We start from the raw sequence: 27775 nt of genomic DNA, 5'->3' as shown, positions 1-27775 counted from the left end.
TTTCCTCTTCTAAATATTGGCACCATTCACATATATTTTAAACAATATTTAAGAAATTTTATGTAAATGTAAATATGCCAGAACTAACCATTCTCTTTCTAAATCTTGCCAACAAGTTTTAAGGGAAAAGAAATTGCACTAAAAAGGCTAATTTTATATGAAACCTAAAAATACATGCGTGAGACCCCAAAATCATGGAAACACCTCTTGAAAGACCACAGGAGCATATACCCTATTTCAAAAGTCAGGAAATGAATGTCTAAGGCTAAGAACATGCTTACCTATAGTCCTGGTGAGGGATGAAATCAACCATTTTCTCTCCTGAAGTGAAGGGGAAAAACTCCTGCAGCCTTTAGACAGGATCTCTGATCATGTTTCAAGGAACACTGTCACTTCTAACCCTCCCTTCCTGAAACTTTTTTCTAGAGCTTTCTTCTGGCTGATATGGTCAGGAACATCTGCTAGAATGTGAAAAAATGTTACTACAAATATTGAAAAGAAGTAAAATGTGACTACTGAAAAAAGACAAAACATACATTCTGCAAACTTAGTCTATATCTTAGGAAGAAGTGGTACAATTCACTGCTGTCAGATCATTGTTTAGCATTATCATTTTATTACTTCCTTATCACAATTTATTAGGTTATTAACTCAGAAGATTCTTGCCATGACCCTAAACAGTACGGTGCACCTCCAGACATATGCACAGCTGCATGTCCTGTTTCAAAAGGTACAACCTTGTTATAGACAGGAGCTCAGCTAGTGCCTCGCCTTTTCATATTGCAGGCTGGCGTGACACAATCCTCCCACTCTGAAGACTTGAATACAGCTCACACCACCCACACTCCCAGCTGGATTATGTGGGCCAGGTAGCTCGGTTTAAATGCTGTTTTGATGCTTTGCTAAAGCTCTTGGTACAGATCAATCAGGCGCTTCTATAAGCGCAGATCCTGACTTTCAGCTTGGAGCTATGTCAGGTCCTGGAGCTTGCAGGTGACTGGCAGGCATCGCTGAGGCCAGGACACCTCACCTTGCCCTTGGGAACAAGCCCTTGCTTGCTGCACCTGCAGTCCTTCGCTCCAGAAGCCACCCCTCAGACGCCGGGGGTCTGAATGAACAGCATTCCTAAATCGGAGCATTTTTTCACATTAAGGGTAAAAACAAAACAGGACTTAAGAATCACACCATTTAAGGCAAACAAAAAGGGCTGGTTTTGCAGCGAGCCTCGCCGGGCAGGAGGCGGGAAGAGGGCGGGAGAGCGAGGGAGGATTGAAGTGGGAGCGGAGGAGGCGAGGGCTGACGCAGCGCGGGGAGGGCAGGCCGCTGAGGAGAGCCCGCGCCCCGCCGCCGGAGCGGCCCGGGACAGGCCGCTGCCCGGGCTACCCACACCTCCTCCTCTGCCCCGCTGCTCCCTCACGGGACGGCATGTGCCCGACAGGGCCCGGCCCTGCCCTGCCGCCGGTGGCCGCTGGGGGCTCCCGCCGCCGCGGCGCGGCCCGCCATTGTTGGGGGCATGGAGGGCGAGAGCACGTCGGCCCTACTCTCGGGCTTCGTCTTCGGCGCCCTCGCCTTCCAGCACCTCAGCACCGACTCGGACACGGTGGGTGCCGCGGGCCCCGCCGCCGGGAGGGGCAGGGCGGAGGGGGGACATCGCGGGCCGGCGAGCGCGGGGAGCGGCAGCCGTTGGTTGCGCGGGTAGCCCGCTGCCGCCATGGCGGAGCCCGCCGCCGGGCCTCCCCCGTCCCCGTCAGGAGGGCGCGCTGCCTCCCTCCGCAGGCCCGCCGGGACCCCGCTGCCCGGGAGGGCCCCACGGACATCCAGGGCCTCACTGCCTGCTGTGCTGGAACACGGTTTTGCAGTGTATTCCGTCCCCGCGGCACGCAGCTGCAATGGAGTTTGCTTTCTGTGCTTACTAATGCCAGGAAATTGTGGGTTTTTCGTTTAAAACAAGCAGGCGTGGGCCACTAAACGCCTGGTGTGGCAACAGCAGCACCGTGTCTGCCAAGTACTAACATAAATGCTGCTCAGGCCTTCTGTCCTAAGCCTTGGAGGTGGGTATCACCTGTACAGCCACAAACTGTTCACTTGTGAATAAAAACATGAGGAAGGGAAAACAGCTGAGTACACATTCCAGCTTTTTTTTTTCTTAAATACATGCAGGTATTGAAAAATGAGTAAGAACCTATTCTGTTTAAAAAAAAAAAAAAACAGGTCATTTTGACAGCTTTTTTCTTCTCCTGAAGACAGCATTTACACTGTTAATATTAGACAAAGTCCTGTTCAATGCTACTGTTAATGTGAACTTTTTTTTTCTCTCCCCCCTGTAAAGGAAGGTTTTCTCCTTGGAGATGTGAAAGGTGAAGCCAAGAACAGCATTACTGACTCACAAATGGATGATGTTGAAGTTATTTATACAATTGGTTAGTCTGTCCACATTTTTAATACTGTGCTCGATTGCAGGCAATATACGACTGCTTACAGTTTTGAGCAAGGGCAGTCAACACCTTACAGCAACATCAAGGCTGCTAGATCCTCAGGTCCGCATTGCCATAAAACAAACACATGGAAGGGTTCTTTTGTAACATTTTAATTGCTAAAAAAATTTACAATTTTACTGTAGAAAATATAATAAATTAACAGAAATTATTCCTTGAATAGCTTCTCTTTGCCAAATATGTTGTCACATTAAAGGTAATGTAGGGCTTAGACTCCTCCTTTGTCTTGGCCACATCACAAACGCTCGTGGACTACAGTTCCCTGGAAAAACTTGGTCTTTTTCAGTGATTTGAACTGTAATGTGTTAGCATCTATTACCTAATTTGGAGCTTATGAAATACTGTGTGTGAAGGCTGCAAACTATTTATGTATTTCATTGAGCAGATGCCAGATGTATTTTTCTTTATAGTCTTCATGGGATTGCAGTGGATGTGCATTTCATATTCGCCCTTAACAAAAACATGTATATGTGCACATTCACACACATATAACTCCATTCCTTTAAAATGCAGTTACACAAAAAGAAAGAGAACAAGGTAATATAGTATGTGCCTTCTTTCCAATGTTCCTGAAAATATGGTAGGGAGACATTGCATCCCATTTTCTAGTTTTACTCTAGGACACAATTAAGGTGTAACACTTTCCTCCGCTGAGTCTCACAGGTAAACCAAAACTGTGGGGAATTTTTTGTGGTGGCATTGATCAAGTAACCCAGAGTCTCAACATCACATTCTCATAGGCAGAGTTACTTGCTCCAAAGTTTGGGGTTTTTTTTTTTTTAGTTCACCTACTGTTTTTTTTCTGTTAGTCTTCTAGTTGTCATCATCTACCCTATGGGTTTCTGTTCTCCAGACTCATCTTTCTTACTAACAGCATCCATGCCTTGCTGCAGAGTAACTCAAGTGAAATCTTTTGTATTACATACTACTCCTGTACTCAATGGAAGGGAGGGAAAAATAAAGTGCCCAATTTGATTTTTCACTTGACAAAATAGAATAATGTATACAAATACAATTTATGTAAGAGGTTCCCTTTACATTTGAAAAATGAATTAGAATATTTTAAAAAATTATTTCCTTTTTTAACCTTATTTAATTAGATGTTAATGCATTTGATTAAGAAATTGTATTACATAGAATTCTTTCTTGGTTCTTCTACCAGTTTAATTCTGATCATAGCATACAGAAGAATATACATCTTGAACTGATGAATCCACAGTAATATTACCTTCTCTTTCCAGATATACAGAAGCATATTCCATGCTACCAGTTGTTCAGGTAAGAATCTTAAGTAAACAGATATGAAAAAAGTTAAAATTAACCCTAACTTGAACTCCTCAAGAGTTAAACTTATATTGCATTACTGAGAAAAATCACCTGGCTGTAACTACAGTAGCCATATCAACCCCTTGGAATTACAGATGCAAAATGCCTTATGTTATTCCTATTTTAGTTCTTCATGTCCTTTTTTGGTGTTTATGCATATAGAAATAGATATATGGCATACTGCACCTTCTGGTGAGCTATGATACCATATAAACTACAGAATAATGTCAACATACTAAAAAAAAAATTGCCTTTCTAAAAGTATACATCCCAACCCCTCACCCTCAAAAAAAAAGAAAGAAATAAAAAGGTAGCATCAGCCATAGGCTTCTAAGTGGGTCAGAAAAAGAAACACTTGTTAGCCCCATGGCAGGAGTAGTTTCAAGGACTAGTATTTAGAGTTGCATCATAGATGGGAACACAGCTGTGCAGGTTTGCACCCCTATAAGGGGAGAATCACAACACAATTTCCTTCTCAAATCTTTCTGAAAATTAGTAAACCCAGATGTTACTAGAAAGGCATTTCATATCAAATTGAAGGCATCTTACTATTTTGTAGTTGAGAGAACACAGATGCTACCTTTAACTTGCATCCCAGTAGCACTGATGCCAGAACAGCATCTGGGCTGTACAAGACCACCTACATAGCTATTTGAGTAATGAAATTAACTGCACTGTCCTAGCAGAGAAGCTGTGTCAGCATATCTTTATGCTTACTGGGGGAAAAAAGCTATTAAAGTGAGATTACTGCCAGACTGCTAGGGAATAATTATTTCTACAGTAGCATTTTTTTTTCCCCTCTAATCGTCCTAATTTTCTTCTAGCTTTTATAATTCTGCAGGAGAACTGAATGAACTTGCCCTGAAGAAAATACTATCAGGCTGTAAGAAGGTATTTTATTTTCAAACCTAAACCATACCAAGAAGCTTGCTCAGATTTTGGGGGCTGTTCTGGATACCTCTTGTATCAAACTTTTTTTTCCTCTCTCCTCTTTTTTAAATCTTATATGTAGTCCCTTGCGCTGCTCATCAAGACAGCTGCATTGTCTTTTTCCCCCTGAAAGAACAGTTTAGGTTATTTTTTACTAGAGTTTGCCTATACATTATGTCACAACTTTAATTTTTCTTATTCATTTCTCAAGTGAACAGTTCAAATACTGATTTCTAGCTTGAGTTAGCTGACCTCAACTGATCTTAAGTGTTTAAGTGCCACTTGACAAAAAAAAAATTTACCATCTTCTCCGCAGAAGAAAGTTTCACAAGGGGAAAGTAAAAGCTGGAAAGAGACAAACAGCAAAATAGCAGAACCAAGTTTGCAGAGCTCACAAGCTCAGAAAACAGGCCAGTTCAACACATGGTTTTTGAAGGAAAGAAGTTGTCATACTGGAATTAGGCTTAGATGCTTTAAGGGTTTCAATTTAACTAGCTGCTTGAATATATATGTATTACCAAGCAATTCAGATTCATAGCTTTGTCCTGAATCCTCTAACTTGCTTCAATATGACACACAGGGACAGCATGATTCAAGAGAAATAATGAATTTTCTTCTGCTTGCAGAGTGTAATAGGATGGTACAAATTCAGACGTAACACAGACCAGACCATGACATTCCGTGAAAGACTTCTTCATAAGAATTTACAGTCACACCTATCCAATCAGGGTCTTGTATTCCTTTTATTAACCTCTAGCGTGATGACAGAAAGTTGTTCTACTTACAGACTGGAACATGCCTTACATCGGCCACAAGAAGGGTAATTGGTTTGTTCTCTAGTTTTAACAAAGCAGTAGCACAGCATGTGCTATAACTTGGAATAGTTTGGTTTTTTTCTTTGTTGCAACTGAATTATTGTTAACACTTTATTTTACCCTTGAAACTTATCCATTAAATAAGATTATGCCTTATATTGCTAGAGCCCAGTTGAAATCGTACCCTGGAGTTCTGTTCAGGGATTTGCGTCTATAACTGTCTGTAGTGCCAGTGTCAACAGGCAGATGCTGTCAGTTCATTTATGCACATAAGCTGTTCTTGATCAATTTGGTTTTGTGTATAGGACTTCAATTACGCATGGTGTTCATCTTCACATATTGAAATATTTAAGTTGGTGGTAATTTTCAGTTATCGTCAGAGACATGCTGCCCATAGGCTAGACTTAACAAGCAAGTATTGCATTATTATGTGACTCATACCCAGAAACAGGGGAAAAAAAAAAACTAGAGGCAGTTTGCCTTTGGCCATAAGTAGTCATCTATGTGTGGTGTGACACATTTAGCAAGAACTAACTATACTGTAAACCTCCTTAACAGTCAAGAACCTTTAACTATCAAAGAGGCCCTTGGATGTTAATAAATCATGTTCTCATACTTCTGCTTTTTAAGTCTTTTCCAGAAAGTTCCTTTGGTGGTTACCAACTTGGGTATGGCAGAACAGCAAGGTTATAGAACAGTGTCTGGTTCCTGCATATCTTCTGGTTTTGTGCGAGCAGTAAGACAACACAGGTACAATATATGCCCTATTTACTGATAGGTGTAGCTTTCAGTTAAGCTAAGCATAGTTATCTTTCTGTAAAAGTATCATTTTAAGCTTTTGCAAATGCTACAGCCATACCCTGCTCACTCTGTGACCTGTTTCCTGCAATTACTTACCTTTCCAAGGTACTTGGGAATTAGTTAAGTCCCATATTTTGCCATGAGAGCAGCTGTCTGTCTCAACATAGGCACCTAGTGTTGAAGCTCAGAATGCTGCTTTATTCATTGTAGCTCCTACTAAGTAAACACTGGGATCATTAATTTGCAATTATACAATTATATTCTTGGTCCACAGGTCAGAATTCTTTTATGAAGATGGATCCTTACAAGAGGTTCATAAGATAAATGAGATGTATGCCACCTTGCAGGAGGAACTGAAGGTAAGCCAGGCATACCTGCTGATACAGTTACTTTCAGCAGTACTACAAAACCAAGTCAAGCAAAGGGTATACCGGTCTTGCACTAAATGAGAAACAAAGCTGTGTCTTCGAAGCACATATTGAAAGATCGGAGTTCCATTTGCTATTAGTAGCTGTACACCAGGTTCTCAAAGCTGAAGACTTGAGTTTCCATTTGATCAAAAGTACACTGACAAATCCTCAAGTCCACTGATGAATTCTCACAAGAGGATTATTTTGGAGCACTATCTGTAGTTTGTCAGAGCTCCTTTGCTTAGATGGGAACAAGTAAAACATCGTGCACCTCATTCAACACAAGGTTTAAGTTATCATCTCTAAAATCCACTTCAAGCCTATTACTTAAGCTTTTTAATATTTTGTGTCCAACTTTTAAAATCATGAGTACCTTTAAGGATTTTGCAACAAGGTTAAAGTCAGCTTCTGTGAATACTGTTAATTCCATCAAATGCTCTTCTCCTTGCAGAAAATATGCTCTACAGTAGAAGCCAGTGAACGATCTGTAGAGAAACTCTTAGCAGAGGTGAGCCAATTAAAAGAAGAAATAAAGAGGAAAAAACAACTAAGTTGTTCAGGTAAGTTAAATAAATGCAATACCAGTCTTAGTAAGACTTCCAAAGTTGATTCAATTGGCAGAAGCACAAAACACTTCTGAACTTGAGGCAGCCAAAACAATAGTGGTAGAAGTGTGCAAGAGGGACTGCAACGCTAGCTTTTTTTTTTTTCCAGAAGACAGAGACTACCCAGGAGAGCCAAAGGAGAATGTTCTCCTTTGTCAGGCACTGCAAACATTTTTCCCCAATTCTGGACTTCAGACATGTATTGTTTCCTTCAAAGGCCGACAGATATCCAAGAACTGCTGTAACATTGACCATAATATTAATGTCATGGACAAACTGACTCTCATGGTAGAAGAAAGAGACTTCACTGAAGCTGAAACAAGATACCTAACCAAGCGTAAAGTCAGAGGGACCACAACAGGATCAAAGTCATTCAAGAAATCCAGATCACTGCAGCTTCACCAAAAATTACTTCAAGACCAAGAGGACAGTGACCAGGAAAGGAAGCTTATGCTCAGTAGCACTGAAACAGATGAGGATGTGTTGGAAGAAATTAGACACACAAATGAATACCCACACTCTCCTACTTTCTGATCTGTTAATGATTTGTCCAGATGACTTTGCACCAAAAGCTACTGCCAGCATATTCAAGTGACATACCAATTTATCGCACTGCAGGGATAAAAAACAGTGCATTTTTGCAAGATGTACAGGTTTGGGTTTTTTTTTTTTCCAATGCATGAATCCTGTTTGGCATAGAGACAAGTCCAGATGACATTCCCTCATTTTGCCTTTCAGAGTTAAATCTGTATTCACTCTCTCAGGGTTTAAAGACTACGCTAGCAGGATGTTAGCAGTCACATGACCATGTCACATATTGCCTCAGAGTAATACAGCTTCAAGCTGCTGATGAAGCAGTACAACCCTTCCCTCAGCAGAAGCTGAGGCAGGGAGCATCAAATGAACACAGGTAACACGCTTAACAGAATTAGCTGTCTACATAAATTGCTACAATTTAAATAGTTTAATTTATCCTTAGCTATCCACTACTTGTTCATTTTTCCCCCCTTCCAATCCAGCAAGGGAAAAACAGCCACCTGAACTTTTTAGCAAGACCTGTGAGCAGAGGAAGTGGTCCATACAGTTACTATTGCCTTCATCTTTCATACTTCCTTCAGACAATTTGAGACTTGACACTTCATAAAAAAAAGCAACTGACATCCACCCTTCAGTGATGCATTTATGCTAGCCAACCACATTTCCAGTAAACAAGTATATAAACATGAAAAGTAGTTTACTGTTTATTTCTTTATAGTATATTACTCTGGATACTTGACATTACATATCTTGGGGTCTGTGAGAAATGATGGGTTCTTAAACATAACTGGCATAAATCCTGTAAAAAGATAAGATGGAGGGGGTTTTTAATAGGAAAGTAGGCTTGACTTACAAAACTCAAAAAGCATAATCATACTTACCAAATACATGAGCTCTTTTAATGGCTTTTGTAACTTCCTTCTGCTTCTTGTTGCACAAGCCTAAAGAGAGAAATCATTTTCAGTCTCTTAAATCAACAATAACCAAATCATTAGTTTAAAGGGTGAAAGTGATATTACTGACAATTCCCTCCAGCTTTGTTTAAGTCTTCCTAGAAAAATGCATGTGTGCTTATACTGTTAAATACAAAAAACATATAATTAAGAAATATTTTCATGCCTTGATGAAGGCTACTAAGTCAGAGGAATACTATTACAAAATGTATTTTTGCCAAAGAGTTGGCAGTAGTTACTTTTGAAAAGATAGCTGATACACCATTACTTGGACTTAAATTAAATCATTTAATTTAATACTTCACATACCTGTTATATGCCTGCCATAAATGCAGCCAGTATGCGGAGAAACAAACTGGGAAAGAAGCTATTTAAAATTAAGAAATCCAGAGTTAGTTTAAGAATTTTAGAGAGCTTTAGGTTATTTTACTACTTGCATTCTATTTTTCATTTTTTGATCTGTTTTTTTTTATTTTTTTTTTACAAAACTCAGTTCTACCTGGAGATGAGAAAAAGTATAGCTTGGAGTTAGTATTTTATATGCCATAACATTTAAGCTGTATGACAGCAGAATTAGAACTGAGGACTCCATTTGGTAAACAACGAAGTTGTAACACCTGCACACAGTAGAGTGAACAGCTTATCACAAGTACATTATTTGACCCTTATCTGCACATACTCTTACTCTTAAGTTTTAAACCCCTACACATATGAATGAATTTTTCATTTTTTATTCTTGTGGACTTCCTACACACACATTTAAAAATAGTAAATTAGTTACCTTCATCTAAGGACAGGAATTTTCAAACTCACCTGCACATTCTTGTAGTCCACATTTATTCCACATAAGATGCATTTTTTAGGAGGTTCTTTATAGGGGTTCTCCATTTGTATGGGCTGAAATTAGAGAATTATTAACATCTGTAAGCTTCACAAGAAAATAAGGAATGTTCATTATTTTTATCCTTTGGGCAAAACACGCCTTGAAACCAAAAGAGGTATTTAGTGTGTCATTGAGGTTTTTCAATAACTTTTTCTCTGTTTCTCTAACAGACTGATTGGTACCTAGCAATCTAAAAGACTTCTCACAGCTACACAGCCTTTTATATCTTGGTAATAATGACAACCTTTTATATCTCAGTAATAATGACAATGTAACAAGTCAGTTAAAGCAATCAATAAGATAGTGCTTACACCCTTTACTTAGAAGGCAATATCTACAGAAGCTGGTAATAAGGTAGTTCTGTCTGATAAGTCAGAAGAGACTTTTGAAAATAATTTCAAAGCAAATGGCCTGAGGTAGCTCCTGTTTGCTCACACACTTTAACAGAGATATTCCCAAATATCTCCCAAGCCCTGAAAGGCTCCTTAGGCTTCCGAACACAGCCAGCACCAAATCCTTGCAAGATATGAGTGAAAGGGGAAATTTCATTTTTGCAGACACAGGTAGACTTTGGGCAGAGAAACTATTTTTTTAAAGTTTTTGCTGGTGCCAGGTAGCACATGTTTACGACATCACCACCACACCTAGCGCATTCTCTAAGTCTTTTTCTCAGCTATGTACAGGAAAACAGTGCTGCCAAACGTTTTGCTCCACAATCAAGTTACCGAGACTGCTGGTTTAAGTGACCACAGTTAAGATACTGGACTATAAACCAATGGTGCCGTAACTCCAACACCTGGTGGCCTCCCTCAGCGCTGGCTTCCTGCTCTGTAACACACCAAGTCGCTGAATTCAGTTTTTTTAGGAGCCCCAACTACATAAAGACCAAAGCAAAGCGTTTCCGGACACCTCTGCTGCCTGACCGGAGTCCCTCCTAGCGAGGGCGACAGCGGCCTGCGAGCAGGCAGGACACGCGGAGCTCACCACGGGCTGCGCGCAGGGGGAGCCTCACCTGGTCGGACCAGCCGGGCTGTCGCTCGTGCTGCAGGCGGCGCGGCCGCTCCCACAGCACGGCTGTAAGGGAAAGAGCGACAGGATTAGCGGCGGCACGGCAGGAGAGACTGGCCACACGAACACCCCACGGCCGCTCGGGCACAGCCACCTCCCGCGAAAGGGGGAAACGAGAAGGTAGGAGGAACGCACCGGGCACCAGCCTCCGCCAGGGCCTCCGTGCTGCCACAGTCTGCACCGCCATACTGCCCTCTACAGCGTACCGCCCACAAACAACGCCATTTCCGCCTTACGTCACTGCCTTCGACTGCAGCTGATTCGCCGAGTCTACCGCCTGTACAGATGCGGTTCGCTGGCCAATAGGGTCGCTACTTGAGGCAGCCGATTGGCCGCTGCCTGGTTACGGTCCCTCCATTTCAGTAGCTCGTTGACGGAAGTGATGTTGGTGGCGGTTGGGGCTGGGCTGAGGTAACCCACCGCTGGTGGGTCTCTGCTTTCCTTATGGCGGTACCATCTTCCTCCGGCGGTTCGGCTGTCCATCGCCGTGCTCTGCCGTGGCCGTGACGACCTCCGCACCGCTTCCTCGCAGCCCCGGTGTCAGGACGGAGGCTGATACCCCCCCCACCCCACGAGGCGACGGCGATGGCTGAGACCAGTCTCACAGTGCGGAGGAAACGCCACCCCGGCTCAGTCTGCAAGCGGAGCCGGGCCCCGGTGCAGCCTAGCGCCGTCCACTCGCCGGTGGCTCGCAAGAGACCGAGCTCCGGTGGCGAGGGGCCCCCGGCAGAGACGCCGGTACGGGGATGGCGGGGTGCGGGCAGGCTCCTGGGCTGGGTATCGAGGCGGGGGGACTCCGTCTGGGAGGGTGGCTTGGCCCAGACCGAGCCTGCGTGACGTTGATCGTCGCGTTGATCGGGCCTTGCTTTGTATGAGAGGGGATGCGTTTTGGCTTTAACTTTAAAAAAATTCATAAGCTTAAAAAAAAATCATCGCTACCAAGTAGCTATACAGGCATCATGTCTACTTGTAGGTTAAGTTTCACTGAGTTAAAGCATGCATTCCTTTAGAAGCCAAGCTAGGTTTTCCTTACAAACATCAGAAAAAACATTTAACTTTCTTATTAAGTTGGGAAAGACTTAAATGACTTGCATCTGATATGTGCTGTACAAGTTATGCTGCCTTCTTTGGTGTTACTGTGCAGTATTAATACTCATTGTTATGTTTTTACAGTGTAGTAATGATAGTGAAGAAGATATGTTTGGCGACTATGACAGCTTTTATGGAAATGATTCTTTGCTAGCTCAAGTTGATGATATAGAGCACAAATACCTGCTAGATAAAAATATGGATATTAAAGCAGCTGGAGAAATCATACTTGGGAATCTTCAGTCAGAAATTCACCAGAAAAAACAAGATAGCTTTTCTACTTCAGAAAATATGGTTGTCCTTAAAGCTGACAAAGAGGATGCTTTCCAAATGAATGAAAGTGACCCAGTGGATAGCAATCGAGAACCAACTGAATCTATTTTAGATGACTTGCCATCATCACAACTTTTGTATTTTGAGAAAATGGATGAACTTTCTTCTGGTTCTAGAATATCTGCAGTCTCAGAAAGGAGGAATAAATGTGTGAATTCTTCCTTGGACAAAATCAGGAGTCCATCATCTTTTTGTCCTGGTGCTGAACACAGGAACAGACCTACTGACTTTTCCTCAGACTCTGAGTGTGATTTATTTAAAACTGAGAGTCTTAAAGATCACCTGAAAAGCGCTATGACTGGAAATGCCAAAGCCCAGACTCTGCAGGTCTCTAAGACCAAGCAGCTTAAAGAAGCTGTTTTATCTGAAGAGATTTGTGTTGCTAGGAAAACTATTGAATCTTCTTCTGTTGATATAGGCCCTTTTTATGGATTACCTAGCAAAGTTAAAGATCTGTTCAGACAATTTCGAGGGATTGAAATGCTTTATGGTAATGTAACTAATAGTTTGTTGAAAAAAAAATTTCGAGTGAAGTGTTGCCCGTTTTACCCATTACACTGTAAAAATATTTAAGTTAAGGTAATATTTAATGTAAACCACATTGGAAAGTGGTGGGTTTGTTTTATTAAGTGGTTAATTTGTTTTTTTAGATGGGTGGGAAAGGTTAATATGGCTTATAGAATACTTTGGAAGGCTTGATCACTGAAAGCTTTTAGATGTTTATTGGAGAAAAACTCTCAAACACTAGGTTTAAGGTATTCTATATGAAACATAGGCATTTTGATATTGATTAACATGTCCCTGGGGGTTGCTAATAATTCTTTTTTAATTTTGCAGAATGGCAGCATGATTGCTTAATGTTAGAATCTCTACAGCAAAGAAAGAATTTAATATACTCACTGCCAACCAGTGGTGGAAAAACACTTGTAGCTGAAATAATAATTCTCCAAGAATTACTCTGCAGGCAGAAGGATGTTCTGATGATCCTGCCATATGTTGCTATTGTCCAAGAAAAGGTCTGGCTACAGTGTTTCTGACACTGCTTATCTTTTCTGTTATGCCTTGTTACTTGTCTGGTTTTAACACTAATTTTAGCAAATTCCATGATTTTTATAAATATGTGGTGGGAAGTGAGTGACTTCTCTCCTAAATGCTGCTCTAAGGGTCAGTAATTTTGTGATAAAACAGACTTAAATTAGAGGTGAAGATGCTGAGTTAAAGTGTGCTGAATTTTGAAATAATAGCTTTTTGCAATGTTATGTATAGTTTTGCAGTCTTAGAGTTGTACTGCTCAACTTGCTAAATAAATGGTCTTGAAATAAAAACTAATATTTTTTTTATATAAAGGAAAAGTTAATTTTAGAGAACAGATGTAACCCAAGCTTGATAATATTTGTAAACACTTCAGCTTTGCAATTGGAAAAGGTAGTTACAGCTAATATGTTTTCACCGATTCAAACAGTTGATTGTGGTGTGGGTTGGTTATATGCATGTTGAGTTCTTGAGGCAGCTCTGAAATCCAAAATGAGCATGAGTTTGTTTTCTAATTGATCTTTTTTTTTACAGGTTAGGGGTTTATCAAGTTTTGGGATAGAATTGGGTTTCTTGGTTGAAGAATATGCAGGAAGTAAAGGAAGATTTCCACCAGTCAAGAGAAGAATTAAAAAGTCTCTTTATATTGCTACTATAGAAAAAGGACATGCTCTAGTGAATTCCTTAATTGAAACAGAAAGAATTGATGACCTCGGTCTGGTTGTAGTAGATGAGGTATGCTACAAGATTTACTCAGATTTGTAATATGCATTTTTTTATATTTATAATATGCAATTATTAGCTAAGAGCAGTTTTTTGATTACTTGGTTTTGCTTTGAGTGTTTATCATGAAATTATTATTACTTAACTAAGTTTTTTTCTGCATTGGTACATAATTCTGTAATATTGAAAGTTATTTTTCTTTAACTGAGGCATCTGTTGCTATATCAGGACAATTGATTCTATATTGAGGTATCTACTGTGTTAGTGATTGATGGTGAATTACTTAGTAACTACTTGTCAATTAGACATCTCTAATGGATTAGAAAAAACATAAATCACTTTAATCATATGGAATGTATTTTATGAATCCTGGAACTGAACTCCTAAGTATGAAACCATGAGACTTTGTGTCTGGTATTAATAATGACTAAATGAAATGTTAAAAAAAAAATAAATCAAGTAATGTTTGACTGAGAATTGCCCCTTATTCTGCTTTTTAGTGGTGTGGCTGAGTTGTGCTACTAAGGGTTGATTGTGGGGTTTGAATCACATGTATAACATCTAATAGGGATGTTTAATTCATAGAATGCTTCAGGCTGACTCACCTTACTTTAACACAGTACCTTCTAAACAGAAGGCAGCTTAAGAATTAACTTCTACTTTTTCTGGAAGTAGCTGGCTGCTAGAAAATTTTTTATATTAACTTCCACTGTAAGTGTTGCTTAAAACACTGTTTAAAATTGCTTTAGGCTGGTGAATACAAAGATCTCCACACTGACTGTTTACTGTCAGGAGTTAACTGTTTGTGTTGGTTATGGTCTAGTTAAATGGAAGTTAAATCTTTTTATCTGTGTTTGCTCTTGGGTCTGTTTTTCTGTGATTCTTAAATGTTGTTTCAGTAAGGCTATACTTCTGGAAGGAGCTTAGCAGTCAAAATTTACCAGAGGGATATCATGAGGAAGTCCAACAAAGACATTCCTGTAATATTTGTATAGGAGTACATAACTTGGGGTTTTTTGTAGAGTACTCTTAACTCAGTAATATTCTTGCATTTTCTTTTTCCTTTCTGTGCACAGTTGCATATGCTTGGTGAGGGAGCTCGTGGAGCAACGCTGGAAATTACTCTTGCGAAAATTCTTTACACTAGTAGTAAGTCATGGCTGCAGTTAATGTTATTAAAACATTGTAGTGATCGCATCTCTAGAGAGAAGTCATACTTCTGGTTTCTGGATTTGTGGTGTTCTGGCTGCTTTTGAAAAACATGGCATGACTCCATGCAGTAACAGTGTTTACTCACTGAAGTGTTAGTTGACCCTGTAATGATGGGCTGGGTGTTTTTGAAGCTTTTTTGATACTTCTTCTCTGAGAAATCCTTAGTATTGTCAGATGTCTTCCATTTCTTCATAGGAGCCCCCTAGCCATTCCAATTAAATGCTTCTTTAGAGAAGGATTCCTTTTTTTATGCTTACATCTCAAGTAATATTTCTTAGCTATATACTCCTTCAAACCTGCTACTTTGGCCTTTAAAAAGACTAACAATGAAGAAGCAGGCTTATGAATTAAATACTGAGCAGAAGTGTTAAAAACAGTGAACACAGCAATAAATTCATCTCAACTTCTGTTTTACAGAAAACACACAAATCATTGGAATGAGTGCAACTTTAAATAATGTTGGAGACCTGCAGAAGTTCCTGCAAGCAGAGTACTATACTAATAATTTTAGACCGGTCGGTATACAAGATACCGTAAACTAGTAAAGAAGATACTTGGCTTTAAAATTATAGCAAATCTGTTTAGGATTGTATTACAGCTTTTGTGTTTAATTTCGCAGTGTAATGTAATATAATGCCTGCTACTGCTTGCAATTGTACCAATACAATAAATAGCACTATGCACTTGTAAATGCACAAATGCAAGTACCTTTATATTGTTGTGTTAAGCTATTTGTGTCATTTTAACTAAACCAATTTCTAAATTACAGCTACTGTGATAAATCATTACAGTTCATTTGATATAACTAGAATCTGTACTACTGATGCTTGAATGTTGTCATGACAATGGTTTATGAATAATTAATGGCATACAACATTTGTCATATTCTTCATTATAATTAGACACTTTCTCAAGGCAAATAAAACAATTAACTTTTTAAAAAAATTCTTGATGGGGCGGAGTGTGTGCTTGTGTGCACGCAAGTGTGTATGTATATGAAATGTGATGCTTGGAAAAAAACATTAGCCATACATCAGTAATAGCTTAATCTTTAGAGAGGACTTGGTAATTTAACTAAAGTTTCTGTTTATGGCTTATATGTCCCTAGGTAGAATTAAAGGAATACGTAAAGATACGAGACACCATTTACACAGTTGACAGCAAAACACAAAATGGCTTTACTTTTTCACGTCTCCTTAATTTCAAGGTAAAACCAAAGTGCTTATAGTTTCTTTAAACTATAGTTATGAAATGTATTATTTTACACTGATTTGTTTACAGAGCTTTTACCAAATAAATTACTTAAACATGATAGTTCATTTGTAATACCTATGAGAAAGGAAATGGTAGCCTTTGGGGAGGAAAAAGGGCTTTAAAATACTGAATGCTTAACTTGATTTTCACTTCTTTACCACTCTTTAAGGTAGAGGTTTCTTCAGTATTTTGACATGTGAAGAGCAATGGGTTTGAGTATTCGAGATACCCACTGCTTTATGGTTTTGGGTAGATTTTCTCAACAGTTGATCACTCTTAGATGATACTGAAAGAAGACATCTTTTTTGGGTTTTGTCAGCTTATTACTGCCTTGTAGGGATTCATTTCAACCTTTAAAAAGAAAAATGTGTGTTATGGTAGACTGCCAGTAGCACAACTAATATCACTATGGTGTCACTAAAAGGAAATTGAAGTATTAAGGGGAAAAAGCAAAGCATTCGATCCTTACATCCATGTATCCCTCAGTTCAAGCTAGATGTGTTAATAAACTCTTTTCAAATGAGGATTGGGAGAAAAGCTTATCCTACAACTTCTTGCAATTATGTCATGTTAAAGCAAATGGGAGTGTTCTAGCAAAGGTTGAGAACAAGTATTGAATACTTAGTTTATGACTTAATTTCTAAGTTCAAATGTTTGTCAATCTGTGTTTATGATAGTATTCTAGTAATCTGGAGAAAGCAGATCCTGACCACATCATTGCACTGGTTACTGAAGTTATTCCTAAATATTCCTGCCTAATCTTTTGTCCCACTAAAAAGAACTGTGAAAATGTGGCTTCAATGGTGTGCAAGTACCTCAAGAAGTAAGACTCTTTCCTTATTTTTTTTTAATTGTATGTGGAATAATTGGTCAGAATTTAAGATTTATCTTCACGAGTTTGCAAGTCACTTTCCCCAGTGATCGGAAGTAAATACTTTGAATATGGAATCATGTAAAGTTGCTAACTGCATAAATAATAGCAAGCTGCTCAAGGCTCAACAAATGTTTTACCAAAAAAAAATTTTATTTTTTTAAACAAACTAGTTGAAAAAACGGTTATTAGAGGACAAATAATAAAGAAAAAAGGAAAAGCATACTAAATTTATCTAACCTTGTGTCCCTTTGGCACTGGTCTCTGCAAGCTTAGAAAACAAAACATTTTCTCTATAGACTGGTATTTGGTCATGTATGTTACTAGCTGACTGAGTATCTGTGTTCCATACCTACTTTGTGAGTGTAAGTTGTAAAATCTAAACCAAGCTTTGTTAATAAAGAAAGTAAGACTTATGTTTGGTTTCATTTAAATGTGATTTGATCAACTCATAATGGTCTAGCAAAGTTAAATTTTATGTAGGAAGAAATTATATTAAAATAAGCAAAAATCCTCCCTTGGTATCAAAATTGAAACCACTTTTGATGTACCTATAATCTTCACTACAAGCTGATAGTGGCCCTATTTCCTTTCTTCAGTGCACTCGATACCCACAACCAGTCGGTATTTGATCTCTTCTGTACGTGTGCATACAAACAAGAAAAGAGTTCTATTGCAACTTAATCAGTCTCCTGTGTATTGCTATTTTAAAGTTACTGGAAATAACTGTTTCTCCAACCTAGATGTTAGAGGAATGGATAATGAACAGAAATAGACAGTAAGCATGTCTCTTGTTTTGTTTGTTTGTTTTAAGTAGTTAATGATTGATCGAAGTCTAAAGAAATGCTTTTCCTCCTCCAAGAGAATTTAGAGCTCACAGGGAGAAAGAGAAACAAGATCTCATCAAGAACCTAAAGAATATTGGAAATGGAAGTGTCTGTCCTGTTCTGAAGCAAACAATCCCTTTTGGGATTGCCTATCACCATAGTGGCCTTACAAACGATGAAAGAAAAAGTATAGAGGAAGCATATTCTACAGGTGTCCTGTGTCTACTTGCTTGCACAGCTACTTTAGCTGCTGGAGTCAACCTGCCAGCTAGAAGGTTAGTAACTGAAACGTATTTCATTGTTGCCTTGATTTTTGCTTTGTAAAAAAATTGCTTTAATAAGTTGGAAATATGGTGCTATTTAAAGTATGTTTCTGCTTTTACTAGCAAATTGGAAGCATAAGGGATTTTGTGTTGAACTTGGAACACAAGACTGCAAAGTTTTTACGTAGGAAATGTGAATCAGTAGCAAGTCCCTCAGAATGCATAGCTGAAGAGCACTTATCTAAATGGATTAAGGAAATTTTAATAAATTGAGGAAATGCTTCAGTATTTTAGTAATGTTATCCAGAAGAATAAGGGAATTCATGGTGGTTTCTTTAGATATTGTCCTAAGAACAGTGTTTAAATTGTAAAATAAATCTTTTCTGAGGAGATATAGTTTGAATATGTTTTAACACAAAAATGCGTTATCTCTTCTTGCACAAGTGCGGATGATATGGCTGCCATACTCTGTATGACCAAAGCCTGTTTGCTAAGAATCCAGTTTTGTGTGCATGTATGTTGGAATAACGTATCTGAGGGGAGGAAAAAATTCATACAGATGGTGTCTTTCTAGCATAACTGATGTATGATGAGTGTTGTGTATGTTTTTAGTAGGGTTTATTTTGTATCTCAGTGATTTTCACTCTTAAACTCAGGCCTTTGAGTAGATGTAAAAACTAGTTCCAAAGGTTCTGCAAAACATAATAAACATGGCTTATAATTCAATAAATCTTAAATTGTTAAATGTTTTCCTGGTTGATTTACACATCTGTTTAAACAAAGACATTTGATTTTTATTAGTTACTAAGCAAGGGGCATATATAAAGAATACATTTGTAAAATTTTATTGCTGCTTTAGTAATTTTAATATAAAACATAACTTACTAAAGACTTATTTACAGGGTTATTCTCAGAGCTCCTTATGTTGCTAATGACTTCCTGAAGAAGAACCAGTATAAACAGATGATTGGCAGAGCTGGTCGAGCTGGTATTGACAGTGCCGGAGAAAGTATTCTCATAGTGCAAGAAAAAGACAAACACTTGGTAATTTTTATAAAGCTGCTGGTAATTTAAATTATTGGATTAAGCTGGTGGGATAAACAGGAGGAGCTGAGCTGCCTAGCTTAATTTTTGTTAACTTCTTAACATTGCAAGTATTTGACTTATGTAATAATACCTATAAACTACCTTTATGTGGTTTGTTTTCAGATGTGAACTGTAAACTTTAGATGTCTACAGTTATTTTCTTTAAGCTGAATCATGTGTATCAGTACTTTTTAAAGTGTAAAACTAATGCATAAGTATTTTCCCTGTACTAGTATATTTCTTGTTCTTTCTAGGTTCAGGATTTAGTTAACAGTCCTTTGGAGAATTGTTACAGCAATCTTCTGCTGGAGTTGACCAAGGGAATGCAGAGCCTGTTGTTATCTTTGGTTGGACTGAAGGTATCGGTTAACTCTTCTCTGTGAGTAACTTAAGTGCTTGGGAATGCAAAGAAAATCTTATCTCTTAATTCTATAGAAAAAAAAGACTTTTTAAACAGATTGGCTTACAAGTTCAGAACAGCTTCTAATCAGATAAGAAGGACAAAGATTTGATTAGTCTTTTCATTTAACTCAGTTATCAAGTAATCATGTAACATGACAATTTCCTTATGTGTAAAAGTCAAAATTATATCTACCTTATGATACATTACAGTATTAATAATATTTCAATTTCTGATACTGGATTAAAAATACAAATTGAAACGGTGGAAACAAATTAACATGATGCAGTAGCTAGAATAATAGAACAGATGGAGAGCACTCCCATCAGATCCATCATAGACTGTCTATCATTCTATTTGTTGTTATGTATTTCTGTAGAAACACATTAACAGGGTATCAAACTGCTTCTCTACTCAGTACATTTTTTCATATAGCTTATGAAATGTGTTATGTGAAATGACACCTTTAAACATGCTAATCACTTGCAAAACTGATGCAGATAGCAGTTACCCATGAGGAAGTCAACAATTTTATGTGCAATACATTGCTGGGTGTTCAGCAGCAGCTGCTGTCTAAAGAGAAGAGCCTCTCGGAGATAATTAAAGATGGGCTAGAAAATCTAATAGAAAAAGGACTCCTAAAAGGAAGAATATCTGAGAAGGACCACAATTCCAAATCTACACTAACAATCACGCCATTGGGTAAAGCTACATATAAAGGTAAGGCTTTTTTAAATTCTTATTATAATCTTTATTTCAACAAACCCTTTCATCTCAGCCTTATCTCAATTCAATATGTTTTCTCATTTTCAGTCTGAAACTGTAATGAAAAATAAGTTGTAGAGAGACAGTTTTGATTACTAAATGATGTACTGGACTGAAAATGGGAATGAACAAGCAGTGCATGATTGAACATGATGGGAATGAAGTGTAATAACATTGGTCACAATGGGAGTAAAACCAGAACTGTACCCCCAAAAAAATGATTTAAAGATTTGATTTAGTGATTGTAATCAAAATGGCTCACGCCCCTGTTTTATAATTCATTGTTATGAACAGGTATTGTGAACAGGGGGATTTCTTGACCTAGAGGGAAGCTTAAGAGGGAAAGGAAGCATATGACATGTACACCAACTGTAATAAAGAAGAGAGTATATCAGGAAGTTCTGTTTTCCTGTTATAGCGTAAAGATAAGGGGTATGGAACACAATTGGAATAGGATGAATCTCTGAAAGATTCCTTCAGTCTACAAGATTGTTCCAGGATTTCATTAAAGCCAAGGCAATTCACAAACACTGCAAAACCACACACAGAATGGACATATGTGGATATAGGCGACTGCCTTTCCTCAGTTCCATTTCACTGCTGATGTTAGGTTAGAGCAATTATTCAGGTTAGTTATTTCTCTTCAATTCAGATGGCATATCTTTTTGTGAAAGATAAAGGAAATACTGACTCTGTTAAAATCTGTTACACTTAACTCTGTATGCCTGTTTAAAATTGCAATACATTGTGTGCTTATTATAGGGTCTATAGACTTGGCATACTGCAATCTTCTTTACAGAGAACTGAAGAAAGGTTTGGAAGGGCTGATTCTTGAGAGCAATCTTCATCTTCTGTATCTGGCAACTCCATATGATATGACTTCTAACTGTAGCCCAGATTGGATGATATACTTGAGACAGGTGAGACTTTACTAGCAAACATGCATTGGGGCATATAGTAATCCTGCTTATTAAATCTTAAGTAAGTTTATACACATAGGAAATGCAGATAATAGAGTAACGATCTGATGAAAAGTTAAGATGCTATTTTATTTTCAGTCACAGAGCAGAAGTGCTTTCCTGTATTGCATAAAAACCTAAGTTCTCTTTTGCATCTATAATATTTGACCCCGTTTGGGGGAAATGGTGGCATGAAACACATCTCTTGAGTTGTCATTACTCCAAATCCTGACTCTAACCTTGGTGCTAGCCTTGTCATCACCAGAGTCTGGTTAATCTTAAACAAGACTTTCCTGTAAACTAGTTATATGTAACCACATCATTCTAGTCTTGCAAGAAAACCACTCTTGAATTAATCAAGAGCTGTATTTACCTTCTGGTGCTCACTCATTTAATCTGTAGTTTAGGGATCAAAATCCAGTAGAGAATGTTAAGTCTTAATCTTTGTTTGATATCCAAGTCTAATGCTTAATTCCAGTCATGATTGCAACTATTACACTGTGACCAATACCTTCCTACAGACTACTATGCTTATGTCAGCCTTAGCAGCACAGCCCTTATCCTAGTCTTGCACACTCTGTAAGATCCACTCATAATTCAACTACTCCCTTTTCTGTAAAGTGATGTATACTAGGGGTAGCACTAAAATCTATTTAATTTTGTTAAAATGTGGCATTCAGAGGTGGACAGTTACAGATAATTCAAACAAGTAGGCAAAGAAGCTGCAGATCTGACTGTCTAGTGACTATAGTACTAGTCTAGTGACTAAGTGCTATATAGAGATATTGAAAAACATTATTTCACTTTGACTAATAGACTTGTGTTTTCTATAATATTAAGAGAATTAAATATCTGAAAATTCTTTATAAAATCTTATTTTAGTTCAACCAGCTAAGTGCAGCAGAGCAAAAAGTAGCGGATATTGTGGGAGTACCTGAAAGCTTTATTACAAAAAAGGCTTCTGGTCAAGCCATCAGAAAGGTAGGCTGGAGATTTTTCATACCTAAGATGACAGTTTAGTAATTTCATTTGATTATTTACAAATTGTAGATTATTTTTCTGCTCATGTTCTTTATTACTGTTCTACTTATTAAGGTTCTTTTAACTTCATTGGTTGTTTTTCTTAATGTTGTTTAATGTCTTTGGGTATAATATAGACATGTTTTAGAGATGTGAAGGAGTAGAAATGAAAATAATTTCCTTGTAGCACTAACAGAATATCTTGAATGTGATATTGGCTCTGAATTCTAACTTGCTTTATTCCTAGAATGTAGACAGTGCTGTGGTAAACAGGCTCTACCTGTCGTTTGTCCTTTATGCCTTACTGAAAGAGACCAATATATGGAACGTTTCAGAGAAATTTAATATGTCCCGAGGATACGTGCAAAATCTCCTTAATTCTGCTGCCTCATTTGCCTCCTGTGTTCTACATTTCTGTGAGGTAGTGTGTTAAATGAATTACAATAAATTCTTTGGGATTGGTTTTGCAAAATCTTTGTTTTTGCAATGTTTTCTTATGCTACAACACCTGTGTTCAGTTCTATTTCACCTTTCCTGTGCAAAACTGTTTTTTCACCTTTCCTGTTCAAAATTGTTTTTCCTGTTCAGAAAAGCATGCTTGTACAGTGATAGTTCTTATATTAAAAGTAAGCTTTATGCACTGAGAATGCAAAAATATACAAACTGTACAGGGCATTGATCAGTGTCAGCACTGTTGGTGAGATAATTGACAATTTTACCTTTCTCTGGGAAATAAGGGCATCTGGTTGTGGAATCTGGGCATCTGGTCTGGGAAAAGGGCATCTGGTCTCAGGAAAACAGGCAACTTGGCTTGTTCTCTTGTTTTTTTCCTCTATTGAAATAATGCATTGCTTATCCCTCAGAAATGCCCCAACTTTGTGATGTTCAGCTGAAGAGTGCTGAATACAACTCTGCAACTAGCTGAAAGGATAACTAGAAATAATAGTGCTTCCCTGTCTAAAAGCCAAATATATGCTTGTTGCCATAGCAGAGCTCTTATCAGTCATACCCACCAAATACAGAACTTAGGGTCTGATTTTTAGTGATCTTTGTCTCTGCAGGAATTGGAAGAATTCTGGGTTTATAAAGCCTTGCTGACAGAACTTACCAAGCAGTTGACATACTGTGTTAGGACAGAACTCATCCCTCTGATGGAGGTAGCAGGGGTTCTAGAGGTTAGTAAACTTGGCTTTCTGAGATTTTTTTTAATGTAAACTTGTATGCTAAATGTTACTATGCCTTTCAAGTATATCTGGAAGACCAAGCTAGTTTTTTATTGAGAATTTGGCATAGTGCAGATATCCCACAACAGTCTTGGAGGTTGGAGAAAAAGTGGTCGGTTGAGGAAATGTGAGCTGGAGCCAATAATGTTTTTCTTCTGGCTGCTACCGCAGCAACAGTGAAAATGCTGTATTTGGACAATAATTTAGCTGTATACTCAGTTGGAAAACAGAGTCCAGGTTTTTGTGGTAAGTATTCTTCAGTTCATGAGAGTAAAGAGAAATAAGAATTTACATATTTAGTTACGTTCGAAGATCCTCACAGAAATATGTGAAGTCCTATTGGGAACTTGGGCTTTTACAATCACTTGCAGTGCTGCATGTATTTTAAATAAGAAACTTAACCAGCCTCTGAATCGAAGACTCCTAGTAAAGTAGAAAATCTTTTTGGGCTTTAGTGCAAGGTTATAAGTAATCACTGGACCTCTTTGCAAAATGATCTAACTTCCCTGTCCAGCCTATTGTAGAATCAGTTTGTCAGCAAACCATTGAATTTAGTGGCAGTAAGGTTTTATTCTGAGAAGCTAAACAATGATGAAGACTTAGAGCCTAATGTTTTTTTGTATTTATCAAATTTTCTGAATTGGATGCAAAAGGTAAGTAGTCTTTTTTTCATGGCTCACTCCATATGGGAGCATTTCTGTGTAAGGGCAAAAACAGCCTGGACAGCATGATTCTGCTGAAGTTGTGTTTTAAAGATGACTCTTCAAAATTATTGCTATAACCAAGGTACTTCTGCACTGGAGTTAAAACTATACTGACAGCTGATATTTGTAGCAGGTAGACTGTCATCTCGAACAGACATGATTTGCTTGGATTTCGGTGGAGGAAATTATAAAATCAATCTTAAGGTTACTGTAGTGAAAGAGAAAATTATTTTCTGCATACTTGCACAGTTTTCAAAGAGCAATCTAAAACCTTTTCATGAGATTTAAGTCATTAGTGGGGAAAGATTCTGTGTCATCGGTCATACTGTGCATATAAAAGCCAAATAGAGTACAGAAAATATTCGCTGGTAATTAGTGGTTATTTTTGGTGAAATGAATGACACCTTCTTCACATCAATGAATATGCATAGTCCTCACTTACCATGGTGGAAGTTAATATATTGTAAGCTGTTACCTGTTGGATAATAAAAAAACCATATATGCCATCAAATAAATGTCTTTCTATTCCGTGTTGTCTTTAAAAGAGGCAAGGGGGAAAAAAACAAAAGGTAATTGACCAAATGTTTAGAGGTGTAACACTTGTTTGACAAATGGATATTATTTCATAACTCAGGATAGTAAAGCCTTGGGTATACTGAATTACTCCACTACTAGTGTAGAAATGCATTTTAATTTAACCTTTGTAAAGTTCTAGCAGTATTTGTTTTGCAAAAGAAATGTTTGCCCAGAGACCCTCTGTTAAGCAGATGCTGCTAGGCTACCTTACATAGCAACAGGATCAAACCAAGTTAAGAGAAGTAGATAATGCACACCCCCTTGCACTGGTGATAATCAAATTCCAGAGAATCTCTCCTGTGATGTGTATCTCTCCTGTATATGTGAACTTACAGCCATGACTTCGCACAAAACTAGAGAAATAAAAAAGATACTGTGATACTAAAGGAAAAATAATTTATAAGCTTGAAACAGGAAAGTATAGTCTTTTCTGGAACTTCGTGAAAGCTCTGTTCTGTGAAAATTCTGTGGGGAAAAAAAAAATTGATAAAATCAGCCCTCCTTTTACTTAGACACCTCCAAAGAATGAGACAGTCATTCCTGTCAGTGACAGTGAATGCAGAAAACATGGTAACATTAGAGGATGGCAGAGTCAGCATCATCTAGGCTTGGAGAAAATAATGACAAATGGGTTCCTAAAGAGTTGGGTAAGATTGTATGGGGAGGTAAATCTTAGTGGTAAAGCTGTATTTTTGGGGAGTAAAGATTCTCAGTGAGTATTCATGTTCTTAGAAACATAAATCAAAGAGAATTGGATTGATAGGCAAAGATGAAATGTTTGAGGTTGGTGCAGAGATTGGCACTTAATGGTAATTCTTATTGCCTGTTCTAATAATTTAATACAATTTTGGACTTGCAGGCGCGAGCAAAACAGCTTTATAATGCAGGATACAAAACTTTAGCACACTTGGCTAATGCAAATCCAGAAACTCTGGTCAAGATGATTGAGCACTTGTCACGGCGTCAAGCCAAACAAATTGTTTCATCTGCAAAGGTAAGTTAGAAACAAGGTTATAAAAACCTGCTTCAGAACTTCAATATGTCAAAAGTGGATGTTTGAATTACATTGAAAGTGAAGGATTCAGTTGACTAGTAAAGGCATCGGTGGTTATTTGTGATCCAAATACTGATCTGTATTAAGAATATATTGAAATATTTTATTGACAGTATCATTTATCTAAGATGGTTAAGAGTAGTGAATTGAGCAATTGCTGACCTTTATGCTCCTGAATGATAGGCAAACTTAAACTTTTCTTAAAACAATTTGTTATATACAGGATAGTGGAAAGTTGTGCTCTTTTTCAGAGGGGAAGCAAAGGGCAAAAATGTTTGACAGCTTGTCTGATGGAATGTGGGGATTAAATGACTACCTTGATCTCCATGCTGAGTCATCATAACTGAAAAGTTAGAGTTGTGCCTGAACAAAAAATATAGGAAGTATTTTGTTTATCAAATCGTAGTATTTTATCTCCTCAATCTCCATTAATCATCTGCTGTTGCAATGGCATCAGCTTCATGTTTGATTCTGCTAAAATAGCAAGCTTTTGGTAAAGTGAATGCCTAGAATAAACGAATGGGTGGTTGGTGTAAAAATGATGCAGTCAATAACAAAGTCTTGGTTTGTATATTCTCACAGAATAAAGGTACTAACTTTGGGGTTCATGCGCCTAAAAAAAGGTCACGGCCATTTAATGTTGTAGGCTCCTTACTGCTTTTTGCTGCTATGTGAGCCAAAAGAAAGGGATATATGCAGATTCCTCATCTACATCAGTGCCAAATCCAGCAATCTAGCTTACCGTCATGCTCAGGTAGTAAACTGGTGGAGTTTTCTCTAACTGGGAAGTTAGAGTGCTTGCATATGTTATGCTACACATGCTACTGGGGGACTCCAACTGCCAACATGTTCAGGGCAGTAGATTAAACAGTTGCTAATATTGGGGGTCCTATATGTCTGATGTAAAATGCTGTAGTAAGAAATTTTGTATAAAGCAAGAAATTGGCAACTTGGCAGACACAACTTACAAATATTTATTCCAACATGGAAAATAAATGTTTGGGGTTTAAAATGCTCTTGTTAACAGTTCTAGACAAAACTGTTTATGTTCTGTTAAATTTTGTGTATTATGCGATGGCAGAACTGAGAACCAGCTGTGTGCTGTATGAATTTTTGTGTTAGTGTTTTTCATATGGGTATACACTAAACAGTAAAAAAAGTTGGTAGTAGTACTTCTGAAAATGTTAGTCCTTTGAGGCAAAGGTACTGCAGTCCTGTGAGTAGCAGCAGAAGTTTTTTACAGACCAGATGCAAGTTTGGAAAGAAGCATTAGTGTTTTAAGCTAACAGTTATAGCTAATGCTTTGGTGTTTTAAGCTAATAGTTATAGCTAATGCTTGTATTTGTTTTCTGGTGTTTTTTTTTCCATTATAGATGCTGCTAAGTGAAAAAGCTGAGGCTTTACAAGAAGAAGTTGAAGAACTCTTAAAGGTGCCTACAGATATCCCAGGGATCTACTGACCAAAAAAATCATGAATCCAAAAATTGGGATATTTTTAAATTTTTAACTTTCCTATGTAAAGCTGCTGTAATTATAATAAATATTTAATGTCTTTTGTATA

The 27775-nt window shown here is 37.9% G+C and overlaps 4 protein-coding genes across 8 annotated transcripts in view; 2 read left to right on the top strand and 2 right to left on the bottom strand.

Annotated features, from left to right (window-relative positions):
- The window catches only part of LOC140652228 (glycerol-3-phosphate acyltransferase 3-like), a 29923-nt gene extending 28766 nt beyond the window's left edge, over positions 1-1157 (bottom strand). The window contains exons 1-2 of the mRNA XM_072862705.1: positions 1031-1157; positions 282-461 (exon numbers count right to left, since the gene is read on the bottom strand). The gene's annotated coding sequence lies outside the window, so the exon portion shown is untranslated. The remainder of the gene's footprint in view (positions 1-281; positions 462-1030) is intronic.
- A 132-nt stretch (positions 1158-1289) lies between these two features.
- Positions 1290-8611, top strand: ABRAXAS1 (abraxas 1, BRCA1 A complex subunit). Of its 4 annotated transcripts, none has more exons than XM_072861260.1 (9): positions 1290-1600; positions 2334-2420; positions 3737-3773; positions 4646-4712; positions 5378-5571; positions 6197-6316; positions 6642-6726; positions 7229-7337; positions 7492-8611. In XM_072861260.1, exons 1-9 carry the CDS (start codon positions 1426-1428, stop codon positions 7914-7916), a joined length of 1299 nt encoding a protein of 432 aa, XP_072717361.1. In that variant the 5' UTR covers positions 1290-1425; the 3' UTR covers positions 7917-8611. The 4 variants fall into 4 exon arrangements, with proteins under 4 accessions (XP_072717361.1, XP_072717364.1, XP_072717363.1 ...); XM_072861262.1 differs by having other exon boundaries at positions 1347-1600; positions 2330-2420; XM_072861263.1 differs by lacking the exon at positions 2334-2420.
- Positions 8611-11053, bottom strand: MRPS18C (mitochondrial ribosomal protein S18C). The gene is made up of 6 exons (XM_072861265.1): positions 10959-11053; positions 10768-10829; positions 9686-9769; positions 9182-9239; positions 8801-8860; positions 8611-8718 (listed from the first exon to the last, which is right to left on the bottom strand). The coding sequence occupies exons 1-6, from the start codon at positions 11008-11010 to the stop codon at positions 8642-8644; spliced, it is 393 nt and encodes a 130-aa protein (XP_072717366.1). The 5' UTR covers positions 11011-11053; the 3' UTR covers positions 8611-8641.
- HELQ (helicase, POLQ like) lies at positions 10468-27775 on the top strand. Of its 2 annotated transcripts, none has more exons than XM_072861258.1 (18): positions 10468-11561; positions 11997-12735; positions 13083-13261; positions 13812-14012; positions 15077-15149; positions 15630-15727; positions 16321-16419; positions 17144-17289; positions 18200-18439; positions 19330-19471; positions 19768-19872; positions 20414-20633; positions 21441-21598; positions 22520-22618; positions 22905-23078; positions 23719-23832; positions 26020-26154; positions 26861-27565. In XM_072861258.1, the coding sequence occupies exons 1-18, from the start codon at positions 11409-11411 to the stop codon at positions 26993-26995; spliced, it is 3210 nt and encodes a 1069-aa protein (XP_072717359.1). In that variant the 5' UTR covers positions 10468-11408; the 3' UTR covers positions 26996-27565. The 2 variants fall into 2 exon arrangements, with proteins under 2 accessions (XP_072717359.1, XP_072717360.1); XM_072861259.1 differs by lacking the exon at positions 26861-27565 and adding an exon at positions 27588-27775 and having other exon boundaries at positions 10471-11561.

The sequence above is a fragment of the Ciconia boyciana genome, chromosome 5 (genome assembly GCF_034638445.1).
Source record: "Ciconia boyciana chromosome 5, ASM3463844v1, whole genome shotgun sequence".
Lineage (NCBI taxonomy): Eukaryota > Metazoa > Chordata > Aves > Ciconiiformes > Ciconiidae > Ciconia > Ciconia boyciana.
Note: the sequence above shows the minus strand (reverse complement) of the source record. Positions and strands in the feature narration are given on the sequence as shown.

Coding starts and splice junctions, on each gene's coding strand:
- ABRAXAS1 (XM_072861260.1), top strand. CDS start 1,426: ATGTGCCCGACAGGGCCCGGCCCTGCCCTGCCGCCGGTGGCCGCTGGG. Junction 3,774..4,645: donor CCATGCTACCAGTTGTTCAG/GTAAGAATCTTA, acceptor ATTTTCTTCTAG/CTTTTATAATTCTGCAGGAG. Junction 4,713..5,377: donor TACTATCAGGCTGTAAGAAG/GTATTTTATTTT, acceptor TTCTGCTTGCAG/AGTGTAATAGGATGGTACAA.
- MRPS18C (XM_072861265.1), bottom strand. CDS start 11,010: ATGGCGGTGCAGACTGTGGCAGCACGGAGGCCCTGGCGGAGGCTGGTG. Junction 10,830..10,958: donor CTGGCGGAGGCTGGTGCCCG/GTGCGTTCCTCC, acceptor TTTCCCTTACAG/CCGTGCTGTGGGAGCGGCCG. Junction 9,240..9,685: donor TGGACTACAAGAATGTGCAG/GTGAGTTTGAAA, acceptor AATTTTAAATAG/CTTCTTTCCCAGTTTGTTTC.
- HELQ (XM_072861258.1), top strand. CDS start 11,409: ATGGCTGAGACCAGTCTCACAGTGCGGAGGAAACGCCACCCCGGCTCA. Junction 19,472..19,767: donor AAGAAAAAGACAAACACTTG/GTAATTTTTATA, acceptor TGTTCTTTCTAG/GTTCAGGATTTAGTTAACAG. Junction 21,599..22,519: donor GGATGATATACTTGAGACAG/GTGAGACTTTAC, acceptor ATCTTATTTTAG/TTCAACCAGCTAAGTGCAGC.